General features: G+C 40.3%; 1 protein-coding gene across 3 annotated transcripts in view; it reads left to right on the top strand.

The window, feature by feature from the left end:
* Positions 1–880: 880 nt before the first annotated feature.
* Positions 881–25,263, top strand: part of LOC119744858 (Golgi apparatus protein 1-like) — a 52,246-nt gene continuing 27,863 nt past the window's right edge. The window contains exons 1-7 of one of the 3 annotated variants that reach the window (XM_038221047.1): positions 881–1,649; positions 5,976–5,996; positions 20,759–20,791; positions 22,010–22,096; positions 22,764–22,982; positions 23,526–23,777; positions 24,796–24,979. In XM_038221047.1, the coding sequence (XP_038076975.1) occupies positions 1,017–1,649; positions 5,976–5,996; positions 20,759–20,791; positions 22,010–22,096; positions 22,764–22,982; positions 23,526–23,777; positions 24,796–24,979 (1,429 nt within the window). In that variant the 5' untranslated portion in view covers positions 881–1,016. Of the gene's footprint in view, positions 1,650–5,972; positions 5,997–20,758; positions 20,792–22,009; positions 22,097–22,763; positions 22,983–23,525; positions 23,778–24,795; positions 24,980–25,263 lie in introns of all 3 variants that reach the window. The other 2 variants (XM_038221038.1, XM_038221055.1) reach the window with 2 other exon arrangements.

Here is a 25,263-nt window from a genome sequence, read left to right as displayed (position 1 = left end):
CCGTGCTATCATCAATTTTTCCCCCCTAGCTATCTGCCCCATCCCACTGCACGGGCCTCGGGATTCATCATTGGTCATTGGTATGAGTCAGGTATTTGCTGTGAATTGGTTTTGGGGCCCCTCATTATGACATTGTAAATATGTAATACAAATTGTATACAGTTTGGAGAATAACATTGCAATGCATTATATTTGGCTCACTTTTTAATTTGTTTATAGACATTGTCGTTTGGGTAATCCTTACTTTTAGGACCCCGTTTCTATATAAGGTTAAAAGACTCACCAAAACAGCTGACTAAATGACACTCAAAAGTCACATTCAGATGTTTCTTGACACATTTGAACAACTTGCAACGACATCTTCTTAAATATCAGCAGGTTAAATTTTGTAGGAAGAGGGCTGGGCTTTGATTTATGAGGGGTTAAATACGACGATGACAAACAGAAAATATATTTAAAAAGCAAGATGGCGAACTGCAAAAAAGGTAGGAAAGTCACATTTTCTTTGAAAGTGCTTTCAATATGACAGCTAACATGAGTTTATCTGAAGAAAAAAGACTGCTTAGCCTGCAAAGGTCACTTTGGTACTGGACAGTCATCTGCAAAAGTCAGTTTTGAACAGAACTCGTGAAATTAGAGGTGTCCTAAAGATAAGGATTACCGTCGTTTGGTTGTGAAATACATGAAAAATTATTCCCCATCACAAAAAATGTTTGTTTGTTTTTTAATTGTAAGTGAGTAATAGTAATACATATTATTTTTTTTACTTTGACGACCACCCGTTCTACATTACGTTATGGGCTGGACCGTGTGAGGGCGCTAATAAAGCGGACTTGCAGGTGATCAGAATAAGGGACTTGAACAAGTTTAGGAAAATAAGGAGGACGTCATCACTTCCACGCCATCATTCATGTCATTGCATGTTGTACACTGCGTGTCGCGAATCGTGATAATTTTGTGCGATTTTTGTTCGTTTCCAGTACAGATAGCGTAACATGTAATATCTGCTGCCCAAGATGGCGTCCGATCTACGTGTCCTCCTGGTAACGTACACTACACTGTGTCTCTTTTCCTCGATTTGTGCGGTTTTTGGCCAACAAGATGGCGTGAGGAATGACCCCGGGGCCGGCCAGATTCCGGCGGCCGCGGGCTGGCAACAAACGAAGCGTGACGTTGCGCCTGTGGCCGGGGGGCAGGGCCAGGGCCCTCTTGGCGGAATTGCTGCCGGTGTCGGTAATGGAGCACAACCCCAATATCAGCAACAGCAAAAATTGAGAATAAATCCTGGACAAGGATTGGGAGCGGGACAGCGAGCATTTCAGAAGCCTGCACCCGGACAATTTGATCCTAATCAAAAGTTTGACCAAGGAAATCAAAGACCAAACGTGGGATTGCCAGGTCAAGGACCAGGAGCAGGACCCGGTGGCATGGGTGGGCAGGGTCAATGGGCCCCAAAACCAGTCGGTCAGCAGCCACAAGGGCAATGGCAAGGGGGGCAGCAACCACAAGGAAAGCCGAAACTTGGACCGAATCGGCCCATGAGGATTTCCGAGAGTCCTGCCTGCCATGACGATGTTGCAAATTTATGCGGTAAAAATGCACTTAGAAACAACTTTTCTATACTGGAGTGCCTGCAGAATGCTGGAGAGGTGGGTACAATTATATGGGGTTGATTACGTGACATAAATAAGAGCTCGTTTATACTTGGAACGATTGCAAATTCTATTTGTGATGTCCATGGTCACAGCAAGTTGACATGGTTGAAAACTTGTGAAATGTTGAACCATAGCTATTTTGGTACGATACTACAAATGATTTGTGACATCACTTTTAAATTTTATGTCTAGCTTCTGTTTGAGTGAAGAAACTCACTCAACTGATGGTTGATAAGTCATTTGCAAGGAAAAACTAGTGGCGTACGCTTGTGGAAATCTTTCCCAATCGCTTATTCTTGATGCATGCAGTCGATTCATTAAAAATATTTGCGACTAATAGTGTATTAGAAATAGAATTCCGCATTGTCATGATTGTTTTACACAGAGATCTCCAGCTAACATTGTACAATGCAGTAAATTCGCCACCTTATTAACCCACAGTAAATTTTAAATGTTCATCATCGGTCACAAACTGTCATGACTGTACATACCCCTAGGACTAAGGGTATTACACGTAATACCCATAGGTAGGTATATCAACGCGAACATGCTGTATACTCCACGAATAATATGGAAGTGAGTTTTGGAGCAGCGGCTGTATATTTGTACCCCCAGACTATGCCCAATACTTCTTGACATACTCACGTTCATTTCACTAACAAGTATAAGGGTGGAATCGATCCTGATGGTGCAAAAACATGATGAAAACAGCTTCTTTCCGTACCGAAGCTACAGCTTGAGTTTTAACGTTTTAACGTGCACGCGAAGCGTTGTTTGCGTGACGTCATAGCCTTTTGGTCTGGGAGCTGTAGCTTCGGTACGGAAAGGGGACTGTTTTCATCATTTTTTTGCACCATCAGGGTCGATTCAACCCTTATGCTTGTTAGCGAAATGAACTTGAGTGTGTCAAGAAGTACTGGGCATAGTCCGGGGGTACACATATACAGCGGCCGCTCCAAAACTCACTTCCATATTATTCGTGGAGTATACAGCATGTTCGCGTTGATATGTCTACCTATGGGTATTACGTGTACCCATAGTTCTAGGGGTAGACTGTACATGTAGAGTGTACTTTTTTCGATGTAAAATCTGTCTTCCTTCGTGATATGATGTAGGATTTAAGTTTTAACTGACTTTTAGGCCTAACAGGCCTATTTAAAGTGTAGAAAAGGCTTGAAAAGAACATGTCTGGACATTTTTTGTCCAACTTTATTTTGCAGAAGAATGGCCCAGCCAATATGTCATTTATTTTTGTTTGGATTAATACAAATAACAAGGTAAAGATAGAAAATATCTGATGTCTGACCGATATGTCACCCTCCAGATTTCTGTTGAAAGTTGTAAAATTAAAAAGGACATGTGTCATAATTTTAATTTTACAACTTTCAACAGGAATCTGGAGAGTGACATATATGCATCGGTCAGACATCAGATATTTTAAAAAGGACATGTGTCATAATTTTGCTGCAAAGCACATTAGATCATTTTTGGGGATCTACAAAGGTTCCTGGCAAAAAAAATGTCTTGGGAATACATGTAGGGAGCTTTTACTCCAAGCCAATGAAAGCACTGCAGAAGTGTGCACATTGTTCATGTGGCCATAGCAGTCAAAAGATGTCAAAAACTGCTAATTTGTTTTAGAAGAATCTATAATTTCATAATTTGCACAATGGTGCAAGTTTTCCCACATAATGTACACGCAGTTGACATGTACCTCATCAAGCATCCAAGGCCAAATTTTTGGCCGAGCTCTTCTGAATACACCATAAAACCCTTCTAGTATACACCACTACATGAACATTTGACCCTCGATGGTAAATGGTTGTTTCTGAATTTGCCATAAACCCCGCCTACCTTTTTTTGTGAGTGCATTTCTCACCCAGTCACGGTGCACGTGACCAAGTTTGTCTGAGCTACTGCTGTCACCTGACCAAACATCATGATCTGATTGGTCAATGCACACTGGAAGACCCCATAATGGACCCTACCAGTGTGTGTTGACCATGAACAAAACCTTGAACAGTTCACATTGGACATCCATTGTCAACTGTTCAAGGTTTTTTGGGGCCTAGAATAACACGGTGAGGTGTAATAACATGAGTACAATGTGGTAAGTGACCCTGTCCTGATACCCTGTGTGTTGCAGAACATCTCCATTTAGTGCCAAAGGTGTCAGATTTTCTTGAGGCCTCTGTGAGAAACAGTATGGCTCAGTGAACACGCACAGCAGCAAAGCCAGGATTACTGGCTGCTAAAGTACATGTAGCCACTCCCAGTATCAGAAGTACATGTACCCTGGTTTAACTTGATCGTTGTGAATTATGCATCAGACATGTCAACCCCCACACACGCAGATGTTTGTTTATGGGTGTAAATCGAGGATTTGTTATTGTTCCTCTTCATTGATCTTCATTGATCTTTTGGTTTTTTTGCAACAGCTCCCATTGGTTTTGTACACGTTTTTTAATCGAGGTCGACCTCAACTTGACCCCTGTCCAATTATTGGATGATGCTTCACACTTGTGTCTGTGACACAAAAAGCCTCATACTGTATGCCATCGATATAAATACTTTATTGAGGTTGCCAAGAAACAAGCGCAGTGCGTCCACGATGTACAATAGATGTCCAATGTTGCTAAGCGTGCAGTTAGTGATGGGTGTGTTCAGATGGATGGAAGGTTGAAATCCAGAATGTTAACCCTAACCCCCTAGGCCTTTTTGCTAGGAACCATCCTCAATCCTCCAAAATCCTCCCAAATTTTACAACAGTGCCTAAATTCTTCAAAATTTTCAGACAGTCCTGCCTCAAAATACATTCATCTCAATCCTCCAAAATCCTCCTCATCCAAAAATGTTGCACTTATGTTCAAACGAAGGGTACCCAGCACCTCAATCCTTCAAAATCGTCAGGCAGTCCTGCCTCAAAATACATTCAGCCTCAATCCTCCAAAAAAACCTTTTCTGAAAAATACCATTCAGCCTCAATCCTCCAAAATCCTTTTCTGAAAAATACCGTTCAGCCTTAATCGTCCAAAATCCTTATCCAAAAAAATACCATTCAGCCTCAATCCTCCAAAATCCTTTTCTGAAAAAATACCATTCAGCCTCAATCATCCAAAATCCTTATCTAAAAAAATACCATTCAGCCTCAATCCTCCAAAATGCTTTTCTGAAAAATACCATTCAGCCTCAATCCTCCAAAATCCTTATCTAAAAAAATACCATTCAGCCTCAATCCTCCAAAATCCTCCAAAACCACAAGGAGGATTGAGGAGGATTGAGGAAGGTTAGGGTTAACACTCAACTCAGTCCTTGTGCTGTGTATCGTCTCTTTTTTTTGTAAGGAAAGGTTTAAAAAGTATACAAGGATATTAGGAAGCGAGCTTTTACATGTGCATTCTGTATGCATGTGTATACATGTACGTACCATTAACCATTTATGTGCGGCTTACTCCACTTGCCTCAGAGCCTGAATGAAACTAAAGCCTTTCAATTATATTGAAAAATGATTCGTTTTGAAATGTTTTGTTATGAAGGCACACCTTTTTGTAATAACCAATCTGAGCCAGTATATGGGCTTGTACATGTGCTGGTACCGGTATGGTACGCTTGCATGTACCATTAAGGTGCGAATGAAATGTGTACATTGTTCTGCTAGGAGGCATTTATGAATTTATTATGTTTATCAAGCAGTGTCATTTATCAGATTGAATTTATACAGTTCATGGTGGATACATGTATTATACATGTACATGTACATAATGTACAAATGTAGCTCAGTCAGGGGCGAAATTCCGGGGCGAAATTCCGGGGCGGGGGGGGGGGGGGTCTTTCCAACCCACTTTCTGACAGGGGGGGGGCCCTATGGGATCATCCCCAACCCTTTGGTGGTGAGATACAAAAAAGGCGGATTTTGAGGTATTTTTGCGAACTTCCCATCAACCAAAATGCATTCTACAGTACTCAAACATGTTGATGTGAAGAGGTGCAAGTAATCGGTATACATACATTGTAACATGCACATGTGTATCATGAACAGCGCACCCTAATGTGATGTGGTGCCCAGCAAGGCCTTTCATATTGCTCACTGCGGCAAGTTATCAGAGTAGACATGTACAGTATAGTGCCAGTGCTTCTTGATACAGGCTTGTTTCTGAGTTGAAGTGCGAGAATATGAGAAAGTGACAATCGTACTGTAGGGCCTATCTGTTGATGAGATTCGAAATAAATATTTTTGTTGTGATATTTGTGTAAATGTTCCGGTACAATTTATTTGCATGCTTATTATTATTATTATGTTTTTTCTTTTCTGTCCAGAAGAACACTCGGGCTGGCAAGAAGGTTAGAGCAGTGGAGATATGTATCACTTTGAATTGTTTTTGTTTTTGTTCGTACATGTAGCTTCGGATGGTTAACTCTCAAAGCCTAGTTCATGCTTGCGGCAATTGGGTGGTTTTATACTAAACTGAAACCTGAACTATTATAACAATTGCTTTGGCCTCTCCTGATATTTTTTCCCAGCACTTCTGTTCTTCAAAGAATAAACCAGTTGCACCTTCTCTTACATGTAGCTTTTAGAATTTCAACAGTCAAATTTGCTTTGGGGGGTCTTTTTACAGACTATTGTGAGTAAACGGTTGAGTGATCATTTAAGAACACGTGGCTCTAGAGTGCTGACAAATAACATGGAGCTTTGCTACACAGTGTGCAGAACTGAAACTTTACGGTTCACTTTATTTCACGCTCTAGCCTGCTGTCGCTAACAATGTCTAAAAGCTGTGGACTCCGCGCATTTAACCACTTCGCGCCGGAATTATTTTTGCCGAACAATTTCGATTATAGCAGAAGGCAAAATTTTCCAGCCAACTTCTGATAAACAGCCAGATCTACAAATACTGATTCGCGATACTGATATTTTTGCCGAAACCATAAGGCCTTTTCACACTACATGTATGTACGTTCGATCCGTGTCGGAATCTACACGGTTCCAACCCGTGTCGACTTCTTACAATTTCAACACGGTTCAATTTCACTACGTTTTCACACTACTCAACGCAACACCGCCCTACACATGTTTTATAGCTCCATGGATGGTCAGCCCAACCACGGACCTGCACTTCATGTCAGTCTTTTTTCTGATTCGGGCCCCATTTTACGTCGGAAGATAAAATATTCTGTGAACTTCTAGCACCATCGAAATTATATGCGAAGAACGCACGAAGAACCGAATGTGGTCGGCCGCCTAGTGCTTACGAAAAAGCAAGCGCGGTCGGCAGGTGTAGCGTGAATTTAGGTTTATGAAATACGGACTCATTGGTGCTATTGCGCATGCTCATGCAAAGGTAATTAGGAGAGGGACCAGTCACGTGAAAGGGTTTAACCAATAAAAAGGAAAAGGTGTCGGATTTTCATAGAGTCCGATTTTCCTATCACACCGGTGGTGGCGCAGCAGGGCAGCAGGTCAAAGGTTATTGTAAACGATCGTTGCTAAGAAGTAACAACTACAGCGTGTGATGCTGCATGCACGCACTCGATCGTACTCGTACTCCTGTCCGATGAATCGATTTGTGGTTGTACATGGGTCGAGCGTAACCCAGAAGTGTTCATACTATGGCTTTCAACACGTGTCGGCATTCTCGACACGGGTCGAGAGTTCTCAACCCACCTCCCGAGCAGGGTTAGTTTCGACACGTGTCGAGTGCTCTATACGAGTCAGTGTCGTGTTCAAATGTCGTAGTGTGAAAAGGTCAGTCTAGCTTACACGTGTCGGGACCCGTGCACAACACGGAGATTTTTCGTAGTGTGAAAAGGCCTATACATGTATACATGTATGTTTCAATACTCCAAGGTGTGCACTGGAGCGTAAAGTGCATTTTGTTTCAATCCAAAAATTGTGCAAGAAAAATTTATTTGCTGCTTCTTCATGTGTCATGCAGAGGATGTTCACTATTTAAACGACTGAACATAGTTTTCTTTCAAACACTTTCACTTCAGAATGTAAAGAAACAAACCTGCCCGTGTATGATGATTCATTTGAAAACGTGTACAGAAATACGATGTAATTCAATTTCTATTTCGTTTTGTGCATACATTTGTACAATATAGGTGTTTTCCAAAAAAGCTGAATTGTGTTTCAGAAAGTGTATCCTGTTAAATCCGTTCCATTTCCTGGTGAAGCGCAAAAAATCAGGGGTCCTCCAGACTTTACATCACCACCGTGACCCTCACCATTCCTGGCACTGCTCCCTACATGTGCACAGCCATCCCTACACTCTCGTTAAACATCTCATTACTTTCAACGACCCTCTTTGCCCTTTTTTGACATGTTTGATGCCTGCATTTTTCTTGCGTACAACTTTGGGGGGGGGGAGGGAACACTGACATTCTCATGGATTCAGAGTTCGGACAGTGCATCCATTTTGGCCAGCGTTCAAAGTCTAGAGTTTCAATAGACTTGAAATCAAGTCGGTAATCGGCTGGGCTGAGTCGGCCTGCGCTGCCGCGTACATTTTGTACGGCATCATACCACCGGCGTTGACTACCGTGTACCTTCCTGGGGTTACGTGAACCACACGGTATAATAACAAGTGGGAACGATTCCTGCATCCTTGGCCCCATATAAGTGTACATGTACATCGATTCTAATTACATACATGTTGTATACAGTCGACTTTCGTTAGTACAAACTCTGTTAATACAAAATTCTGGTTATACATTAACAAACATAAAGCCTTGGTCGACAGTGCATTTACAAAAATGTATGTGCACAATGAATGGGACTGATGTTCCTCTTAATACACAATTCTGATATAACAAACAATTTGGCTAGGTCCGAACGAGTTTGTTATAACGAGACTTGACTGTACTTGAATAATCTGCACCCCGGTTTGTATACAAGGCATAGAAAATGCTACCAAAATTGGACGGAGCACTCTGAATGGCTAAGAATCAGGAGGATATGAATGTTTATATTACACCTGACATTTACACGTCTTGGTACGCGTGCACGTGCGGCTTGCGCGGCGAATGCCTCACCATGCAGCTGTACAGCCTGGAGCGAATCAATTGCTCAAGGGGTCGAAAGCTAATTCCTGGGTGGTTTGGAATTCATAGTGCCTAGCGAGCGCCGTGCTTGAATATTGGGGGCCTCGTCGGATTAAACACGACTGTCTTAAGAGTTTCAACAACCTGTAGCATCTAACATGTTTAATAATCCAAATCTAACTTTTTTTGTAATACCCGTGGTGATGGGAATGACTAGGTTTTCTAATCGTGGCTGCAAGAGTTAACCACCCCGATTTCATCCCACTGCACAAACCATTCAAATTCGTTATTGTTTTGAAGTCCATAGATGAGTGTTCTTTTGTTTTTTTTCTTCTTTCTGTCATTTGAAAACTTGGAGACTTAGTTTGCTCATCTGTACGGTTCCAGAGCTAAAGAAAAATTGAACAAACAGATTTCTATTACAGAAGGGTTTGATATCGAATTGTTCCAACGTGCTTAGGTAAACAGCTACATGTACTTGCACGGACAATTTAGGCAAAAATATTAATCAAAAGACATATTAACTTCTTGTCTGGGGGGAATTTTATTGTTGATTTTTTTATAGTCTGTCTCATTTGTTATAATTGAAACTTCCTCTCTAGCTAACCTTACCCACCCCTTGGCCCCTTCCTTCCCCCCCCCCCCCCCCCCCCCCCCTCCCCACAAAAAAATTAAAAGGGTTTAGTTTGTGATTTACCAAGTTTTATGTACCGGTACATGATATTACTTTTGGGCAATTCCATCATTATGAAAGGAAGTGTAATGTGCTTGGAGCCACTTAAAGCGTAGCGGTACTTTCCTTGCTTCCCACCGCTTTGACCCGGGTTTGAATCACGTCTGGTCCAATATGTGGATTGGGTTTTTCAGTCCTTTTCAGAAAGAAATAGCTTCCAGCGTATTCCTTTTGCAATGTCTCCTGAAGTTCTGTGGTACGAATAAGATAAAAAGAAACTTCCAAATATTGTCTCGGAATTCAATTTGGAGCTCCATGCATGATCAGTAGCTGAGCAGAGGTCAAAATGAGAGTTTATGGGTATTAGTTAAGAGAATATCATTCTTCTTACAATTTACTGTTTGTTGCACTTTAACCCTAAAAGGGCCGGGTTATTTTGACCATCTCTCAGTCGGGGGGGGGGGGGGGGATTTCGTGTCCCCCCCCCCCCAAGATCACGGCCATCGAATGACGAAAAATTTTGAAACTCGGTATATGCATAGAGCAACTCATCATGAACATACCCAAGAAATTTCATGACTATAGGTCAAAGGGTTGTGGAATTATGGCTAATTAATTATTCATATGGTAATTATGCTCTGTGTACACGACGTATATGGAAAAATTCAGTTTTCACGGCGCATAGCGCTGTACAAATTTTCTGCGCGGCGACCCATGGTCCGATTTTTATGTTTGTGATATAAAAAGATGCGCAAGGCTCGAGGCTAAAAAGTCATAACAGCTCGGGTCGCGCAAATATTTTTTTTTTTTCAAGGCCATCGCGGAAAAAGTCGAGTGGGGGTGGGTTCCCCCCCCCCCCCCCCGGCCCTTTTTGGGTTAATCGAACATTCTGTTGACAAATTATGGCTGTTTGAAGATCGCATTTATCGACACGCATGCCAAAAAAGTACAATACTGAGAAAAAGCCCTTTTAAGTTTTGAATTATGTAGTGGTAGAAATGAAAGATGACAATTGTTTTTCCTTGAAACACTTTTATAGCAGGTTTTTTTTAGACTATTTCTTTAAAATATGCGCAGTAGACATAGGCCTATCAAAGATAACAAATATCAATAAATCTGAAAAACCAAAACAAAATCGCCCAATTGGGTTTTTGCATTTTTCTCCACTCCGACCTGTGCCCAGTGGTCTCCCCAAACTCCCCCTTGTAACTATTGCGGGTACTTGTGCGCAGAGTCCGTAACTCCACAAGCCTTCTTGCCAGGAATCCACTGATACCTAAGTCCTCAAAATTCACCACCGTATCACAACGAATGACACAGTCTTTGTCGAACAGTACATTGGCTTGGCGGTGCAATCATTAAACCTACAAAATACTCCAAAACCACCTGTTCGAACCTTAAGTACCGTGAGTACCCTCAATCTCTGCCAAAGTCCAATGCCAATATGGCCAAAAAATAATAATAATAGTGTTGTTCTTTGATAACTGGGCAGACCAAATTATTGTGGGTTTAAATTTTTTTTAAATAACTACCAACCGTATTTACCCTGTAAATACGGTCGGCAGTTATTTGTTTAAAAATTTTTATTTTGTTGATTGTCTTTTTATTTTATTCGTACATAACGGTATGCATGCTTTTTGAAGTGAAACAAAATTAATATCCCAAATACAAACTTACTTTGAAGTATGCAATAAAGTGCCATTTTTCAAGTACAAGTATCTTTCCAGTTGTCCTTCAGTAGGCCTGCATTTTGTACATGCGTGTAAAAAAAATACTCTACCTACATACATGCACTGTATGTACCAACCCCTAGACCCTTTCTGGCAATAATGTTACTGGAAACAACATTTGTTGGGGGGGAGAGGGCTAAACTAGTGATTTTTTTTAAATAAATTAACCTCAAACTAAGACATCAGGCTTCATTTAAAAGTAATTATGGCTCGGCTCAATTATCCACAACTCCACATACTGCAACATTTTGATGGATTGAGGCTATTACATGTTGTAAGTGGCTTAAAGGGAAAATACAACATTTGCAAACATCAAAAAACAAAACTACCAAGTTTGTACGAAATACCTTACTAGGATGTTGGTAAATGACAGTCTAAACCATCCTGTAAAATTATGGCACCTGGTGTGAAGTCATTTTCAAGAAAAGTGGTATTTTTGTATAAATTTCCAACAGTGGTCGGCCGACCACCGTTGGAAAAAGCTAACTGTTTTTCAACTACTGCTGCAAATGTACCCTTTTTCAGTCCAAATTTTGTTTGCTACATGTATTGGTAACATGTTCATGAACGGGTGCAGGCAGTCCAGCTAGACTGGTTTCCTTACCTTACAATTTTCCGGCATCTATAAATTGATCCATTTCATCTTTAGTGGAGTCAGGGAGCCAGACTATTTGAACATTTGTGTTTTTCTTGGTTTTTCCAGCATTTTCGAACACAAAACTTCAAACATGTTAGTTTAACAATATTTCATCTATTATGCTAACACCTCAAATAGTTCATTTCTGAAAATTACAGCAAAAGCCAATAATGTACATTCCCTTTAACCCGGACACGACTAGGGACACGACTAGATACTGGCAGTACTCCAAGTGCAGTGTAGGTCATGATGCCAACATAGCAAACATGATTTACACTTAAACTTTGACACTATAAAAGGTCGCAGTATCCTGTCAAGCGTGCATACCTTTGTACATGCATGATGGCTTGCTTTCTGCCTACTGGATCATTCCCTATTGTGTGTGTATGTGCGTGGCTGTTTGTTTCTCCGCATGGTTGCCTTCTGTCTGATCATGATTAATACCCCATTGCATTGCTTGTTAACTGGCCAATTATTAATCCTTGTCAAATTCATTTGCTACTGTAATTGAATTAAACTCATGTGTTTCATGCTCTATGTTTGTTTTCCTGCTCACTATAAACTGCATGGCTGCCCATTAACCCATTAACAGTTGTATACCTTGTATTACATTGTATTTGTTCACTGATGTACAATGTATTCATAAAACCAGAGTGCTCAGGTGGTTATTGGTGCTACTGTGCAGGGGTGACAGGCAGGGCAGTTTTGGGAACTAGATGTACATGTACAGTGACCATTACTATTCCAAGCACCTCAGGCACTTATAGCTTGCAAGCCTGAACAAAAACCGTAGAGGCGAGACAATGAAGACATTACAGTTTTGGAGGTGGGAGGAAAACCCCAGAAGAATATTCTGGGGGAAACCCACTGAAAACATGTGGACCAGGGCAGGAATCGAACCCGGGCCATAGAGGTGGAAGGCCAGTAAAGAACCACTGTGCTAACTAGACTTATTGGTTAACACTTGTACTGTGGTGTGTTTAACACACCGGTACATAATGAATGCTTGGTATGATGCACATGTACACGTGGACACATGTGAATAGTCAGAGACTGGATAGAACTGGAAGTCCATAGTTAGCACAATGAATCATCATAAAGTGTACCATTGACAAAGCGCTGTTTAATACCCATATTTGGGTTATTCAATCAAACCAAATGCAAACCAACTCCTGAATCAAGGAAGTCGTCATTTACAATGTTAACAGGAATTCTAATGACATAATTTTTGAAGCTCATAGGCATAGATGTACACATGTACACAAATGTAGTAGACAAATACATGTTTATTTACATTGTAAATGCACTTAGACCATTTGAATTCAGCAGCCATCTTTGATGTACTTTTTTTCATTGTAATGTCAGCTAAACAAAGAGCTGGTTTTTTTCACTTACATGTAAGTCTCAGGATAACAAGTTCATGTAAAAATATAGTCCCCCCCCCCCCAAAAAAAGAAAATCACAATACAGTGACAAACCATGTGTAACTGATTCAGTGTGAGTTTGAAGGGAATACCGGTATATACAACATTTGCAAACATCAAAAAACGAAACTACCCAATTATTTTGAAATACATGTACCTTACTGGACTGTTAGTGAATGAAAGTCTAAAGCATCCTGTAAAATCATGGCACCTGGTGTGCTGACATTTTCAAGAACAGTGGTATTTTTGTATCACTTTCCAATGCTGGTCGGCCGATAGAGGGAGGGGTAGCCATGCATCTGATCATGCTAACCACGCTGTCTGCACAGGCACTGCTTGCGCACGGTGCGCTGTATGCAGGCATGGCTGAAAACAGTGTGCCTCAGCAACCCTTCCCCCTCCCCCATGATAAATTTCTTGTTACACCACTGGTCCGGAACATGCATGCAATCTTTTTTGGTAGACCTTACTAATTCTATTATTAGCTACCCACTAAGCCACTGCTTGTGATAATACTAGAACAGGAATTTCTTTTTTAGAGTTTAAGGCAGATGGTTTGGAAACAGAAGGTAGCTCACACTCACAGACTTTATAATTTAATTCAGTTAATCCTCGCTTTCTGGCTGCCCTTACAAATTCAGCTGTGCTCAATCTAAATCAATCAAGCGACAATTTTTTAATTGAACGGTTAATTTCCGCTTGTTAATTTCATACAGCCATGCTTTGTCTGGAGGTGGTTGATATGCCAGCTGTATAGGCCTACATGTGCATTGTATTTGTTCCCTTTTTTGTCTGTTGATGGAATTTGACTAGTCACACGAATATGTTCTGACTGTTATTTTTTTACACAAATGCTTGGAAGGGGAAGGGGCAGAAATGTTTGACTGTGTGAATGCTCATCCAGTAGGCATGATTGGAGGATCGTTGTAGTACATAATGACATGCACTTATTCCTGAATATCAGAAAGTTGGGTCAACCTCACCATGGGCCTTATTCACGAGACGGCCATATTGGATTGAGAGTGAGATAAAATCTTGATTTCTGGAACTTGTGCAGAGAAATGAAAGCAAGTTAATTACTTATTAATTCAAGTCTGCTTCAATGAATACTTTCAAATTTGTAATTAAACGTTCCCTAATGTTTAAAGCCAGATGTTAAAAAGAAATGACAGTAAAATAAGGCTGTATTATGCCTGCATAAATAGTCTGGTGCCATCCCACTCAACAGTAAACAATTAATGAAATGCATTGAGGGAACTCAACAAAAATGGCCAACTCGTGAATAAGGCCCAGGAAAATTGCAGTCGGATTAAAACAAAAAAATTCAAAGGGAGTCACGTTGCAAAAGAAAAAAGTGTGAACCCGAGGTTACAGCTAGTCCAACTTTTTAAAAAGTACATCTTATTCTTAAGGGCAATTCCACGGTTACTCACGTTACATTTTCGTAACGTGAGTAACCGATTGTGTGCATCTCGTTTATCATACAGAACACATTTGTCTGGATGTCATCTTTGGTGCTTAGGTAGGTCTACCCGGTAGGTCTACTCTATCTACCGTGGGTATAACAGTTATCTAACCTTTTCAGTAAGGTAATTACAGCCCAAGGAAACTCAAAAGTACATCAAAAATGTAGCGTGAGTAACCGTGGAATTGCCCTTGAGCAGTTTCATATTCAGATATTAGGCTCCAGTTACAAGTTTTGCCCCACCTTGCCCAAGTTGTTGTTGTTGTTAACTTGGTTCATTACCATGTAAAGATTGATAATACAAGCAATGAAAATTCTTTCAAAAAGAGAAAAGATTTCACTGTGGGATGTCCTATACAAGAATGTGGATTGTTAACCTGACAATTGTTGTGAGGATTGTTAACCTGACAATAATTGTTTAACATAGCAGTGCAAATCTTCAACACAAGTTGCAGGTTATTGTGTGCAAAGGAACGGGGTAATCTTGTTACGAGTACATGTGGGTGGATGGTTTACGTAAGCTTTATAGGACTGGCCCCATCACTGTTGCCACGTGTCTATAAACTGTGGATCACCACAGCATAACGATCTGTTTGTTCGGAAGGGCCCGTTTGTTTGATCATCGTGGTGCTATGAATCTTCTTCAACACAATGTACATTCACCCTATTCTAATGGCGAGTGAACGGCTGATGGTGTACACGTACATCATGTACACATGCAATACCGAGCCAACTATATGGTCTCCCTCTGTGTGCTCAGTGAGGTGTGAAGGTTGCGAAATGTCAGGCATTTTGTGAGGACAATGAATGGAGTGGGCTTGGTTATTGAAAGGAGGCAGTACTCCGCTTTATCCGTAACCTTTGACTGCTCAAGTCTGGCATGAAATAATTACAGGCTTGTTCAGGAAAAATGGAAAGAGATGTATAGCCAAGCCAAAAAAAGAGAGCAGTTTTCCATCCCCGACCTGCCCCACCCCCCTTTTTTCTTTTAAATCATAAATTGCAAGATATTTTCAGGGGAATGTACGCCATCGCATGTTTTTGTGAGGACAATGAATGGACTGGGCTTGGTTATTGAAAGCAGGCAGTACTGCGCTTTTATCCGTAACCTTTGACTGCTCAAGTCTGGCATGAAATATGGGCTTGTTCAGGAAAAATGGAAAGAGACGTATTCAAGCCAAGCCAAATAAAAGAGCAGTTTTCCATCCCCGACCTGCCCCACCCCCCTTTTTTCTTTTAAATCATAAATTGCAAGATATTTTCAGGGGAATGTACGCCATCTTCAGGGGGGGGAAAAGGACCGCCTCCTTCTTTTTTTCAAAAAGCCTGAGCGAGAAGCCTTTTTTTTGTAATTAGTGTAATTTGTTAAATTTAAATGTGGATTTGATTTTCTTTGCATGTTTGTTTACCTGGGAAGTCAAATTAAATTGAGAAAATGCCTCTAGAAATGCATGTACCGGTCGGTACATCAAAATGTTCCCACTGGTTTTTACAATTCTCAGCCTGAACATGTATTTAAAGGGAATGTACAACATTTGCTTTTGCTGCAATTTTCAAAAAGGAATGGATTTGGAGGATTAGTATGTTATAGCATGGAGCTATAAAATAGCAAATATTGTTAAACTGACTTGTTTCATGTTTTGGGCTTGAAGATGCTGGGGAAAAAAAAACAAGAAAACCAATCATGTTCTTGTAGTCTGGTTCCCCGACCCCATTTAAGATGAAACGGAGGAATTTATAGACTTTGGGGATTGTAAGGTTAGACAATCAGTCTAGCAGGCTTGTACTCCTTCACAGGTGTGTAATCAATTGCAAAGAAAATGCGGAGTAACAAAATATGAAAATTCAGGAGCACATGAAAAACCCACCATTTTTCTCCAACGCTGGTCGACCGACCAGCGTTGGAAAAATACGCTTTTTCTTGAAACTGTCAGCACATTAGGAGCCACGGTTTTACAGGATGCTTTAGACTGTCATTCCCTAACAATCCAGTAAGGTATTTCGTGATAATTTGATCGTTTCGTTTTTTGATGTTTGCAAATGTTGTATCTTCCCTTTAAGTTGACATAATTTTGGCTCATGGTGCAAAAATGTCGGATATAAATTTAAATCTCCTGTTGTGATCTCTGGAGAACAATTTCCTTGTGAGTGACCAATACTTGGTTTTGTCAAGTTATAGAAAAAATTGTCAAAATATGCCCTTCTTAAATTTTATATCAGATGGAAATTAAATTTCCCCTGAAATGCTAATAAAATTTATTTATACTAAATTTATGGACGACTCTCATAATTGGTTTTTTTTTTTTTAAGTCTGGCGCTAACAAGGAGAACCTGTGAATAAATTTCTCTTGCGAGAATACCAATTACTAGCACAATGAAATTGCAGGGAATGCATGAAAGGGAATATACAACATTTGCAAACATAAAAAAAACTACCAAATTATTATGAAATACCTAACTGGACTGATAGTGAATGACAGTCTAAAGCACCCTGTAAAATCATACATGAAGCACCTGGTGTGCTGTCCTTTTCAAGAAAAGTGCTATTTTTGGAGTCAATTACCAATGCTGGTCGGGCCGACCATTGTTGGGTGAAAAAAATGGCTTTTCTTAAATAGGCCTACTGCCCCCAATTTACAATACATGTATTTAGTTAGTCCGCATTTTATTTCAATCGATTACACACCTATGAACGGGTACAAGCCAGCTAGGCTGGTTCCCTGACCTTCCATTTCCACAATGTCTATAATTTGCTTCGTTTCAAGTGGGGTCAGGGAGCCAGACTGCAAAAAGATGATTGTTTTTCTTGGTTTTCCAGCATATCTACGAACCCAAAACTCAAGTTCAAACAAGCTCACGTGTAACATCAATACTTTTCTTTCTACTTGAAGTAATGTTTCTTTTTCTTAGATCCTTTCTATCCCTTCCATGTGTAGCCCTCACCTGAAGTAGCCCTTATAATAGGGCCTTGTCATACGGGTGACTCTCATACAAAATTTAAAAAACTAATCTGACACTAACAAAGAAAAGTCGTGAATACATTCTCTGACGAGAAATACTAATTAGGGGCGCAATGAAATTGCTGGGAATGCATTAGTGAGACTGTTTCATTTTCTTTGTGTCCCACTGAATGCACAAAAGGCATTTTGAAAAGGAAAGAACATCTGGGGATAATGATTGATGACATACATGCGTGTACATGTAGTTCATGAATCTCGAAATGAAAGGATTTCAGTGTTGTGAAATACACGTAATAACTAAATTGCATTCGTGCACACTTTTCCAATGAAGGAAGTAATGTAAGCACGTGCACACCATTCAAACAGCAATGAACACTGTTACCGTGGAGCTGTACAAAGGATTACATTCTCTCTTGGGCATTTTGTAAATTAAGGGTCCAAAGTGTGACATTTTTTCCTGTCTTAGTTACCTCTGAATTTTTTATTTAGCCATTCCAGTATCATTAAGAATTTTTTTTTTTTTAGTTTTCATAATCACTACATTAGTTAAGCAGGGCATCCGGAATAATACAATCATAGACGTCAGATATAACGGGGATAGGGGAAAAAAAGCGGCCCCCAAATTTATTGAATGACCCATTTACATATTGACATAATACTGGGAGGACTTGATTTGAAATATCTGAATTTTGAGACCCTTCTTTTTCTTTTTTTATTAATACCTCATATGATATGAGCACAGTAGTACACAATCAATGCAAGTTGATAAGGTTTGTTGTGCTGACTCCTACATTTTGTATTTTTCCTGACTTCGTGTACATGTACATCCCAATCAAGATCTAAGACATCCCTTTCCAAAACAAAAGAAAGTTTTTGGTTTGAAAATCGGTGTGGTGGGCCCCTATGGCCAACTGTGCACTACAGCAAAAATCCAACACACATGACAAACTACGGAGGCTCGGGGGTGCCCTTAAACCAGGCAATTGTTTGTTTGTTTTTAAACTTAAAATACCGGGTATACTAGATATAGACTGGTTTATTCAAAATCATCTTGGCAGCACATGCCGAATTCAGATGACAATATAATGTGAAACCATAAGAAACAAAAAAATTAATTAATACAAAATTTCCACAAAAAATGCAATAAGATACGATCCCCATTTAAATTCCTAGAAAAAACAACAACAATACATGTAGGGTATTCAGTATTCCTCCTAAATTCCATTTTATCTGTAATTTTTTTTTGGGGGGGGGGGGTCATCTGTTACCCTGCCCTCAAATCTAACTGCTATGTATTGAAAGTCGGCTAAAAATTGCTGCCAAACTTCTGTGTTACAGTGTTCCCCCAATGTTTGGTTGGACGATACTGTTATTAAAAGCAGTGCACAGAATCTAAAGATGCCAAGAATTCATTTTGTGTGCTTCCCATTTACAGTACTGGTAAAAGCCAAGTACATGTACATGTACAAACACAAACAGGCTTGCTTCAAAAAGTGGAATTCCATTTCACAAGAGTAAACGCTGTTAAAGTCTGCTTTTAAAACTTGCTTGCCCAGTTTACACATGAACATGCAGTCATGGTTTACATCACACAGACCAACATGTTTTGTGAAGTTTTGTCATTTAAAGCCAGAGTCCAACATTTGCAGCTATCCAAAAAGTAACTGGCGTAATTATTGTTGAAAAACATACTTGGTTGAAAGATAGTAAGGGGACAAAACTCCCTGTGAAATTGTTCTTTCTGGCAAGCTGTCATTTTGAAGAAATCAACAAAAGAAGGCCTTTCCAACAGTGCTTCTTAAGGAGCACCGTAGGAAATTCAAATTAGTAGTTCGTTTTGTTATTCGGCGAAGCGTGTGCAAGCATTGGCACGACACACACGTGCGCGCGGTTGCTATAATTTGTCGGATTAGTGCGCGATCGGCTCAGTGAGAACGTGTCTTGGTCGCTGAATTCACGCCCAATTCAAAACATGATTCAGCAACTTTTGATTTGAATCGAGATCCTAGAATGTTGTTTTTCTCGAAATATACAGCTAAAGCTGAGCTGAAACTTCATCAGGTTAGTTGTTCAGCACCCTTCTTTAGATCTTGAGCACTTTTGTTGCTTCAAACGAACAAAATGCACAAATTACAAATGATGGACTGTACCTTTAAGTTCTGCGCATGTACAGTAGTACATGTACATGTACATGTACACAGTAGTACATGTACATGTACATGTTCAGTATGTATGCAGACATACCGTATGTACATGTACATTGTACGTACACATGTACACGTACTACCTGTGCATACCTTAGTTGTGCTGTTGTACAATTGTACACGGTTCACTTGCTTCAATGTATTGTCTGGTATTTGCACAGCAAACCGGAAAGAAACAGAGAATGGCCTACACAGGTTCATTGAGTATTTTATTTTTGTGGTTGTGCATGGCAAACATTTCTAAGCAATTCACATCATTTTATAGCAGAAATTTATAACTCAATGCTTATATAGTGGAGTGCACTAACGGTGCGCACTTCGACGTTTCCCTCGACTTTCCTCACGCAGTGTTGCCAAACGTCTTTGTTGAAAAACTATAAATTCAGTTATTGAAATACTGGTACTTTTACCCTTATAGGCCCCTAATGCTTGCTTTTGTCCCTTTGTGAACAACTTCAGTGTCATGAAATTTAGTCCGAAATTGGAAAACGGTGGCGTCCGGAAATTGGGACAAAAATTCAGCCGAGTGTTCCCTAACATGGCGCACTTGAATAAATCTTGGAAATCCCACTTAAACATTTTAGAATTTCTTTAAAGTTGATAAATCCTGATAAACCATTATCTCCACCACATATACCCAACAACAGGTTTATTGGAAACTTATTTTCTTATTTTTGAGCGCAAAGTCTGGTAGGTTGTTTAACATTTTGATGAATTATGCAAATCAGCGCCTTCATAAATATGCATAGCAGTGCCTGCCTAAACGCACTTAAGTAAGACTTAAAAATGACGTAAATGCTTTTATAGACTCTGCAATTTACAATTTACTTTTAACAGTCAGAAAGTATTTCTGAAGCGAATGTTCATCAAAAGATTGTTCAAAAGTACTCATGACACAATTGTATATAATGTGTATTTGTTTGAGATGATAAACATTTTTTCTTTTTCTCTTTTTCTCGTAACCAGGACGGAGGAGAACTCAGTGATGTGTGTAATCAGGTAAGTGCATTTTGTCAACTTTGTTCGCAAGTTTGTTATGGAAAGAAATTGAAAATTTACAAGTTCAATTGACATAGAATCTGAATTCAGACTTGCAATTCTTTGAAAATGTGTGGAATATGCAAGACAGAATGTGAGTTACGTTAAAGGGAAGATACAACATTTGCAAAGATCACAAAACGAAATGATCAAATTTATCACGAAATACCTTACTGGATTGTTAGGGAATGACAGTCTCAAGCATCCTGTAAAATTGTTGCTCCTGGTGTGCTGTCATTTTCAAGAAAATTGGTACTTTTCCAACGCTGGTTGGCCGACCAGCGTTGAAGAAAACTGGCTTTTTTCAAAATCTGCTCCTAATTTTTCATAATTAGTTTTTCCGCGTTTTCTTTGCAATTGAATACACACCTGTGAAGGGGTACAAGCCTGCTACACTGATTCTCTGACCAACAATTCCCCAAAGTCTATAAATTGATCCGTTTCATCTTAAGTGGGGTCAGGGAACCAGACTACAAGAACAAGATTGTTTTTTTTTGGTTTTTCCAGCATCTACAAGCCCAAAACGTGAAACAAGTCATTTTAATAATATTTGCTATTACATACTAATCCTCCAAAACCATTTATTTCTGAAAATTGCAGCAAAAGCAAATGTTGTACATTCCCTTTAAGAAGAAATCTGGACAAATTTTACAATATCTAACAAAATGTTCGCTTTAAATGAAAACAAAAATCATATCATAGGTAAAAAAAACCCAGTTAGCCTCTCCGACGAAAATTCGAGCCATGCCTACATCTTAAATAGTTTTCATGTTTGACATCAGTAATTGCTCACATTTTGCATCGTTGGTCGGGTTGAAGCTACGGGAGTGCTCAAGACCCAAGTATATGAAGTAAGGGCATAACAACTAAACTGTCCAAGTTTTAGCCAAGTGGATGCTAGATACATTCGGAGAAAACAAAGAAAACATGCAGAATTTGTGGGGTCTTGTAACTGGATTCATAAGATTCTGTTGTAACTCAATTTCAGGCGGAATTGTTTCACAAGGTATTTGATACCAGTCCTGTATCTTCACTTTAAGGTTTCTCATTTAAAGTTGGCAGGTCCTTTTCCGGGGTAATTACAAATGATCCTAGGTGGCTTTCGTAGAGAGCCCATGTACTACTCTGGACTCCATCCACAATCGTACTCCAATCAGTGTATTTGATTTTTTCTAACAGTTTCTGTGGAGCTACAAGTACAACCTGACTAGGGACGTTCGCTTTGACTCGGCCGCTTTTGAAGTCTGCAAGCCGGACCTCAAAAAGGTAAACTGTAATAATCTTGATCTGCTGCTCGACTTACTGTGATTATTGGCCTTTGATAAAGTGTTATCTTTAGAACCCTCCTACTGTTTAAACAGACAGTCCTGCCATGCCTTTTACACAGGCTAGTCACAAACAGTCGGATCGTATTTCAAGCAAGCACTCTGACTAACTAGTCAATTTCAGTCAAGAGACAAAAGCAGGAAACTGGTGGCACAGTTGTCATCAATCACCTACAGTCAAAGCACCTGTGTATCAAGTTACATAAACAGTCACAGCCAGTCAGTCCTGCTTTGTGTAGGCTGGGAGCTCTTAACTGTCGAAAACAGTCACCTGCTTGATTTTGACTGAAAGGACAACTTGGCACAGAATGTACCTTTGCATAGGACGTTAATGGAATAATAGTTCTGTGGAGCAGCTGTAAACATCTGGTTTAAAACGATAAATGGCCTGAACCAAAGGCGAGGGCCATTATCGGGCGACCGGGCCACAAGAGACTCATAACAAATCGTGTTCAATCAAGAACCACTAGGTCGAGGTCACATTGATCAGCAGCCCTTCTACCCCATCCACCATTGCTTACCGGTGTTTGTATGAAGCAAGCTTTCAGAAACATGAGTTCTTCTGAAAGTCCCTTCTGAATTATATCATGCTCAAATTCCGTCCACAGCTTCCTGAATGTGCCGCCATAGAGAAGGGACAGGGTCTCCTCCTGCCGTGCCTGTACGAGGTCGCAGAGAACATCACCACCGTGCAGTGCCGCCAGTACATCAACCGCATGAAGGCCATCACGTTCAGCGACTATCGGCTCATCAAAGATTTCTACACTCAATGCCAAAGTGATGTAGACAAACTGGGGTGCGGAATTGTGTACAAGAAAGGAGAGGAGGTGAATATTAACCAAATCAGTAAAATCAGACAGCTTCTTTTAAGCTGTTGGCCCGTAAAAACATCTTGTAACTTGTTACCCACATAAAACCCATTCATTTGAGTCCTAAACTGAGATGAGCGATAACGGAGAACATAGTACAGTATACAAATTTAACATGGATTGAGGGTGGATAGTCAATGTTAGATCCCTAAGCTATTTGAACTTGACAAACTAGTCCCCGAAGCAAATCCTAGTGAAGTATGTCACCTTCCAATACGAATTTTATGTTTTTGGTATCAAAAGATGAGCAAGACTCGAGGCTAAAAAGTCAGAACAGCTCGGGTCGCAAAAAAAACTTTTTTTTAAGGTTATCAAGGAAAAAGAGTAAAAAGTTCAGGGGGGGGGGCGGATTACACCCCTGGCCCTTTTTTGGGCTAAGTACTACATACTACAGTTTACTTTAGGTGAGATTAGGGGTAATTATGGTTGGGTCTGTTTCAAATGTTGATATCATTTGTTATTTTCGTTTTATGTTCAATATTTTTTCGTCCCATGATTCAGACTGCCTTGCCACACAAGCAAGGTGCCACCATCAACTGCCTGGAGAAGAAAATTGAGGAGCTGGGGGAGACCTGTAAGAAGCAGATCTTGCGCGTCGCGGAGCTGACAGCCGAGGACTACCATACGGACCGGGCTCTGTTCTTTGCCTGCCGCGATGACCGGGAGCGATTCTGTGAGGCGGAGACGGCAGGCCAAGGGGCCATCTACAACTGCCTGCTCAAGCACAAGTTCAAGGAGGACATGAGTGAAAATGTAAGACAGCTTCTGAGGGTGTTGGGAGGGTGGAGGGGTCTGAGGATGGACTGCCCTGCAACCATGTCAACGTTTAAATGCTGTCCTGCAGACCTTTTGCAGAATTGCTTAAATTGTGACTGTCATGCTATATTTTTTTGTCATTCTCTTCACACTTAACCCTGAAAAAAGGGTGGGGAAAGGGGCCTCAAATATTTTTTTCTCTCTGATGTCACAAATTTTTTCCACGCCTTCACAAGTTTCAGATTAATGTCTTGCAGACGTTTGGACACCAATGTCATAACAAATTGACAGAAAGTTTGAAAAATTTGACTGTTTCCAAAAAAAAATTGTCTACTGTGAAGAACCGTCATTCATGGACAAAATAGTAATAATGTTTCTGCTAGCCTATGGCCAAAAAAAAAAAGTCTCCGGTTTCTGGTATGCGCGCGCGTCGCGGTAGCCATGCGCGTCGGCAAAATGAAAACGTTTTTTTTTCAATGAAAGATGATGTCTCAAAACCACCAAACTCACTGGTTTGACTGGAATCCTGCTGCTGCACAATTTTAACGTGTTTTTAGATTGGGTTATGGTCGAGAATAAGGTTTATGTGGCCTCTCTGGACTCCCATATATTTGCACTAAGTTTAGTCGGGCACCATTTGCAGTCATCAGCCGACATTTGAAGCAAAAAAATCAGGTGGGGAAAAAAAAAAAAGCCGCGTCGCCACACCACTTTTTGGGCAAGCTCCATACCAGACACCGGAGACTTTTTTTTTTGGCCTATAAGTTTTTTAAAAATTGGTCCTTACATTTTCCAAGATCACCTTACAGCCCCCCCTCCGCACCTCCACGCCTCTCGTCCCCATCCCCCCTCCCAACTCCTTGGCTGTTACATGACCAAACCCCCTGGCTCTTTTAGAGTTGCACTAACAACAAGGGATACTAACTCTTTAAATGGATTTCTGAACATTAAAAACTAGTACAGAACTTCACGTTCATTCTATAACACTTTTGTTTCCTGTTTTCAATTTTCACAGTGTCGCAACAAGTTGACCACCAGACAGAAAGTGGCCAGCGTGGACTACAAGGCCAACTATCGGCTCATCCGTAAATGCAAGGAAGACATGAAGAAGACAAAGTGCGCCAAGCTCAGGGACTCCCAGGGCCGAGAGTTCCGACTGTCCAAACTCTTGATCTGTTTGGAAGAAGCCAAGCACAACGGTGAGTGGACCAGAGATTAGGGACCAATTTGATGACTAAAATATGACGACAGAAAAATTGTGTCAACATTTAGATTGTACTCAGACCTGTGTTGTAGTGGAGTACATTTCTATGAGTATGAGTTGTTTGCCGTGAGTACGAATACAAGTAAGTATGAGTACCTTGCCACGAGTACGAGTTCAAGGCTATTTTATTGCGGCGATCGATGTGGAGTGTTTTGCAGTAGGTATTTTATTACTGTCAAGGGCTTTAACCTGCTGAAAGGATAAAAACAATGAACCGTT

Source organism: Patiria miniata, unplaced genomic scaffold, assembly GCF_015706575.1.
Source record: "Patiria miniata isolate m_02_andy unplaced genomic scaffold, ASM1570657v1 HiC_scaffold_12, whole genome shotgun sequence".
Classification (NCBI taxonomy): Eukaryota; Metazoa; Echinodermata; class Asteroidea; order Valvatida; family Asterinidae; genus Patiria; species Patiria miniata.
Note: the sequence above shows the minus strand (reverse complement) of the source record. Positions and strands in the feature narration are given on the sequence as shown.